The 6,384-nt window shown below is 46.9% G+C and overlaps 1 protein-coding gene across 2 annotated transcripts in view; it reads left to right on the top strand.

The window, feature by feature from the left end:
* The first annotated feature begins 1,835 nt into the window (after window positions 1–1,835).
* B4GALNT3 (beta-1,4-N-acetyl-galactosaminyltransferase 3) overlaps window positions 1,836–6,384 on the top strand; it is a 150,258-nt gene continuing 145,709 nt past the window's right edge. For both annotated transcript variants that reach the window (XM_030543092.1, XM_030543086.1), the window contains exon 1: window positions 1,836–2,114. In XM_030543092.1, coding sequence (XP_030398952.1) covers window positions 1,973–2,114 — 142 coding nt within the window. In that variant the 5' untranslated portion in view covers window positions 1,836–1,972. The remainder of the gene's footprint in view (window positions 2,115–6,384) is intronic.

The raw sequence follows: 6,384 nt of genomic DNA, 5'->3' as shown, positions 1-6,384 counted from the left end.
AGAAACTTATTGAAACATCTGAGGCTGCGATTTTATCTGTAATCAGTTTTCTTACTGTATTCGGTTTAGACTTCCGTGTTTTATTTTATTTTGCTTGGTAATTCACTTTTTTCTGTCTGTTACTATTTGGAACCCCTGAAATCCTACTTTTTGTATTTAATACAATCATTTTTTACTTATTAATTAACCCAGAGTATATATTAATACCTGGGGGGCAGGAGAGCAAACAGCTGTGCATCTCTCTCTATCAGTGTTATAGAGGGCAAACAATTTATGAGTTTACCCTGTATAAGCTTTATACAGGTTAAAACGGATTTATTTGGGGTTTGGACCCCATTGGGAACTGGGCATCTGGGTGATGGAGACAGGAACACTTCTTAAGCTGTTTTCAGTTAAGCCTGAAGCTTTTGCAGGATGTTGTTCAGACCTGGGTCTGGGTCTGTAGCAGGCTAGCGTGTCTGGCTGAAACAGGCAGGGTTCTGGAGTCCCAAACTGGCAGGGAAAACAGGTTAGAAGCAGTCTCAGCACATTAGGTGGCAGTCCCAAGAGGGTTTCTGTGATCCAACCCGTCACAATGCCTGTATAGTATAGCTACAGAGTAGGCCCTCAATTCAAAGGCTGCATTTATTATCAAGAAATTAACCAAAAAATTCTAGCAGGTTCAACGGACAGATTATTGACACTTCCTTTGAAGATAGAACTATGCCTCCCACCCCTAAAACATACAGTGTTTTTGACTAGTATTAAAGAAACCATTGCTCAAGTAAATCAACTATGCCAACACCAGCCCCAGTGTCTAACCTCCCCTTTCTGAACAAGCTAATAGAGAACCCAGCAAAGAGCCTATTTCAACTTCACCTACCCACTGCTCATAAAAGGCTTCTTTCCCACATGGGATTCATACTACCACACAGAATTATTACTGTTGGTGCTGATGGACAAGGGCCTTTCCTGAGAGACATCAGTACCTGAATGAGGAGCGCCTGGCTGAAAATAAACCCAAACAAGATAGAGTTAATGCTAATGAAGAACTCACCATCACCACTATAACATCCCAGGTGTCCACCTTTCAGATCAAGATGGTTCACAGGGTCAAGTTTCCTTAGGGCTACTGGATATCCAGACAGCAAGGTCTGCTAAAATTCCACTAACAGCTGACTAGGAGGCTGCACCCCACAGTGGCAAATTCAGAATTTGATCATTGTGACTTCACATTTGTGACTTCTAATATAGCTATTGTACCTAGGAATGAAGCTTTTCAGGGAGAAGCATTTTCAGGTAGTTGAGAATGCAGCAGCCTGCTGGTTTAGTAACACAGGCCACCTAGAGCAAATCACCCTGTGCTTCACTCACTACATTAGATCCCCAGTAAATAATGGGTGATACTGTTTAAAGAGTCAATCCTTTTGTTCAAAGATCTCCATTGACTTGACCCCACATGCATGAGCAGCCACTTTGCATTTGCAGCAGTGACTTCCCATGACAGCCACGGTCCATAAGAAAATTGGGAGAGCCATCGACAAGGATGAGATTTGGAGGCACAGGAAACGAAGCTATTTTGTCAGCCCGCCGAATTCCCTTCCAAGCCCGCCGGGGGTGGCTGGCAGTAGGGCGAAGGTGGGGCAGCTGGCGCCCAGGGATCCCCCGCCTGAGCCACCAGCAGGGCCAAAAACGGCGCGAGAGAGGCAGGGGAGAAGAGCCGCTGTAACCGGAGACGAAGGCTAGAGTCCCGCCCCTGGAGAGGGGTGTGCCTGGGGCTGCACAGCTTGAGGAGACTGGGGAAGCCGGGCTCAGCGGCTGCGCTTGCAGAGAGGGACAGGGCGGGAGTCGAGCAGAGCCTGGAGGGGGAGCCCGAGCCTAGAGACTGTGGGGCGAGCAGGTGACGGCTGGGGCGGAGATCCCCCCACCCCCGGGGGCACAGCATGTCCCGGAGCCCCGCGGCAGGCTGGCACTGGGCGACCTGAGCAGCGGGATGAGGAGCCGCCCGCTGGGGAAGGTGCTGCGGAGGCGGTTCGGGCTGCTGCTGGCCCTCGGGGTGCTGATCGTGGGGCTCTGGGCCGCCTACCTGGAGCTGGTGGCGTCGGCGGAGGCCGGCGGGCACCCCCTGAACCACAGTGAGTCTCCCCAGGGGCGAGGCGGGCAGGGCTGGGTCCGCGGGACTTGCCGGGGTGCGGAGCCTCCCCGGCCCAGGAGGGGAGCCCTGATCCTGCCCCCCCTCCACCCTCTCTGCCATGTGGCCCCACCGCAGCTCGCGGCACAAATTCGTCCCGCGGAAAGGGGCGAGGGCGGAGCTGCGGGGCAGAGCCCTGCGCTCTTCGGGACTGGGGCACGGACGGGCTGCTACCTCCCAATGCCAGCGAGTGGGATCGCTGCCCACAGAAGGGAGGAATCCCTAGCTCGGCCGCTGCCAGTGGGGGGGAAAACGCGTGCTATCTGGGGAGGGAGAGGGAAAGGTGAGGGGGCGCAGCATTGTCGTCTGCTTTTTGACGTGGATGGGGAATCTTATGTGTTTCCTGCCACCTGACCCTTCCTTCTCTCCGCTCGGTGTTGCTTCCATTTAGAGAACACCTGGACCCTCCCACTTATCATAAACATGGGACACAATCAGACTAATCCTGTTTTCTAAGCAAACATCCCCTTCCCTGGGTTGGTAACACAGATTAGAACACTAGAGGATGGTAAAGATCTCATTTACAGTCACTGTTTCCTGATCGTTATTTCTTTCGTATTTGCATTTCTTCCCCATTTGGCCATGAAAATCGAAGAAGTCAGTTTCCCATTTGTTTTTAGTCAATTTTGTTTTAAGGTTCTTCAGCCTGCAAAAGCATTGGTTCCTAATACAATGGTGTTTCCCACAGTGTGGCATATGCATAAAGGATTAGCCCTGGTTGCAGACAGGCTTTGCAATGCTCTCCAGAATCTTAGCTTTCTTTTTTAAATAAACCTCTAGCTGTTCTGATGCAAACAAAACTTTCAAAATGTGACCCAACTGTAATATATGCAGCAATGTTTACCTGAGTTTGCAAAGAGCCTGGAACAATAATTCTTTCATGTGAGTTGTCCTCTTCCTTCATTTTACTGGATGCTAACTCAGATGCCATGATACTTGTCAGTGGTGTTAAGTGTTAACTATGTCAATCTTCATTAAAGCCTGTTAAAATGGAGATGAAGTATATTTTGAAGATTTACATAGGCTGTTCTGAGTCATTGCTTGTTTTGGGGAGGCCCGTAATAACCTAGCTGGGTTGTAAGCAGGTACAATTGGTTTCATTTGTCTGAAGAGGACTGAGCTTTCAAAAGTTTGGGAAATGCTGCTATTGCAGGTGTTTATTTGGAAACAACTATTTCCATGAGTGGGTTTATTTTTATTTTAATTATAGGAACATTTTGATGGCCTGTTTGTTTGGGTTTTACACAAATCTACATTTTGAGCCAAGTCTGAGCTGTCTCTCTTCACAGCCCACTTTGGCCCTTTTAACTATTAATGTTTTTAAGCATCCCATTTCCCCCACATCTCTTAAATCATTTGATCCTTAGTTTTAGGGGACAAGACAACGGGGCCTAAATTCTGAAAATCAAAACCTGAGCCAATACTGAGCTTCATGACCACACAGGTGTCCACCTTCACAGAGTTCATTGCAGGAGCTGGGCTTTACACTAGGCCCACCTGTTATGTCAACTCTGTTCTCTTGCATAAAATATTTTTTTGGTTAAACTGCTGCTTTTAACAATGACAGAGGTTTAATCCTCCTAGCTATGATGCTCTATAATCAAGCCTGTTGATTTAAACTGACGTTCAGCTATGGACAGCTTTTCCACTTAGAGGCATTCATTGGGGTTTGTTTGCTGCAGAAAATGGAAATAGAGTACAATATAATTTTCCTTTGTATAATACCTTCTATACAATCTATCCATCACAGTATCTAAAACTGTATCCCTTGAATGCAACTCCTAAATGACAGAGGAATGGTGGAATGAGGAGACATGGACAAAGTTCAAAATGGGATATTTTGAGGTATTTCAAAGAGAGTCATAGTTTCAGATGTCATGAGCCACCAAAGAAAAAGCTTTCATACTAGCAGTGAGGAGATGGTAGGAAGGCACAAGTGGCAAGAGCAAGAAAGTAAAGAGACAGGGAGCAAGTAAACCTTAGTGATTTGTGTTCTGTTTCCTCCTCTGCTCCTGGAGGTATGAATTGTACTACCACATGGGAAAAGTCCTTGTACCTATTGGGTTTTCTGGGAACTGGGCAGGCAGAAGCCCACCCAGTGCTAAAGGATCCCCCTCAGCCTAAGGGGAGGATCTACAGGACCTCAAAAAGCCAACTGATTTCAGGGAACAACTAATGAAAGAACAGGGACAGTGCTGGGTGAAAGCCTTTTCATCTTAAGAAAGGCACTCAGTACCGTCACCCCTACCAGCTTCCCACCAAATAAGGAAATCTAGTGACATCTCTTTAAAAAAAACCCACACAAAACATTTTCTCTCTCCAGCCCCCTGCTGGAGACTCCATGAAGCCTGCTAGGGACCTTGCTCTTGGTTTTATGTGGAAGGTGATCAGATACTACTTTTAAAATGAATAAACAGATAGCTGGTACTAGGCTGCAGTACAGCAGGGACAGAGCAAACGTGCATATACAAGGAGTGCTCGGAGAGCTCAGTCTCCCTCAACACCTTAATAATCTAGAGTCCTATTTTCCTGGCAGGGTGGGGAGGACCATGCTAACTGCCAACAGTAACAAAAGGTCATCTGTGACCTCCCTCCTACCTCATTACCTATAAAGACCTGTTTTGTTTGAAAAGAAATCAAAGGTAGGAATGACAAACAAATAGTGTTTGTTTCCCTTGGGCTAGTACAGCTCAGTAAGTGTTCCATCTGTTGGGGGCAGAGGCAGCTTTGGTTTTGATTCCATTGTGGTGGTCTTTTCTGAGACCCCTGAGATCTGAAGGAGAAGGGAGATTTTCAGAGCTATTCAGTCTTCTCTTGTTTTTGGATCCCCTTCCTTCCCAGTCTCCCAGGTGGAAATATCTGCTGCAAGGCACAACAAGGCACCAGTCAGTATTTATATTAGCAACTTTTCTGATGCAACAGCCTCCATGTTTGTTGTTTTAAAACCCATGGGCAATTCATTTTCAGTAATTTTCCAGGCAAGAGAGCTTAGACTCTCTCTCTCAGTGGCAGAGAATCCTAGAACTGTTCGGGTTGGAAGGGGACCTACTGTAGATCAGCATTTCCATTCCTAGGTTTGTGACTGAGTTCTCTCAACTGTCTCTAGATGGTGCTTATAGAATAGCCTATGTGTTGAAGCCCAGCTGATACTTCCTTTATGACCATGGAATACTTTCCAAAGAAGTGAGCTCACCCCTCCTCCCCAGCCAATCTGGAGTCACCAGAAATACTCCCATCCCCTATTTCCACTACTCACAGAGCAGAGCTCAAGTTATGAGGATGCTGTAGTGCTGCACTGCTTCTCTAGCCATCAGAATCCATTTTGCAGAACGAGGCTGAAGTCAACCTAGTTTCTTCCAAGCTTTGTTTCCCCACAACAACATTTTTGTAGGGTGAGGGGGGACATTATCAAATGGGCTCACACTGGTATGGACCCTACAAGTAGAAGTATAGAAGCTAAGGCCTGATCCTCCTCTCACATAAGTAACTCCACCAAACTCAATGGATTTAAACAAGAGTAAATGAGTCTTAGTGAGATGAGAATTAGATTCTAAATGTATACACTGCAAAGGTCAATCCTCAGCTGGTGTAAATCAGTGTCCATTGACTTCAATGGATCTACATTGGTTTATTCCTGCTGAGGATCAGATTCCAAATGTCCATTTGAGTGTAAACTTAGAGAGAAGGGTTGGAGACTAGGTTATGGTCTACACTGGGTGGGGGGGAGGAAGAAGAGGAATCAATCTAAGTTATGCAATTTCAGCTACATGAATAACATAGCTGAAGTCAACATACTTAGATCTACTTACTGCAGTAAGTTGAAGGCTGATGCTCCCCTGTTGACTCGGCCTGCACCCTCTCACCCTGGAGGAGTACCGGAGTCAACAGGAGAGCAACCAGCAGTCGATTTATTGCATCTAGACTAGACACAATAAATCTACCCCACTGGATCAATTGCTGCCCATCCATCCAGTGCGTAATGTAGATATGCCCCGACAGATGAGCTGGAGTCACAGTTTTGATTCAGAACATGCAGTCTGGATCAGATGTTTGGACTGAGGTGAGTAGTTTGGGCAATTTTCCTAGTAGAATGGGAAGACTTTCTGTGAATGAAGGTATGGCAGGGCAACAACTCACCAGTGCAGTGCCTCCTGCTGGTTATCCTGGGAATTAGCTTTTTCCAGCCCAGAGCGCCCTCTGCAGGCCAGTAGCTC

Source organism: Gopherus evgoodei, chromosome 1 (assembly GCF_007399415.2).
Source record: "Gopherus evgoodei ecotype Sinaloan lineage chromosome 1, rGopEvg1_v1.p, whole genome shotgun sequence".
NCBI lineage: Eukaryota > Metazoa > Chordata > Testudines > Testudinidae > Gopherus > Gopherus evgoodei.
This window is presented reverse-complemented; position numbering and strand designations above follow the sequence as displayed.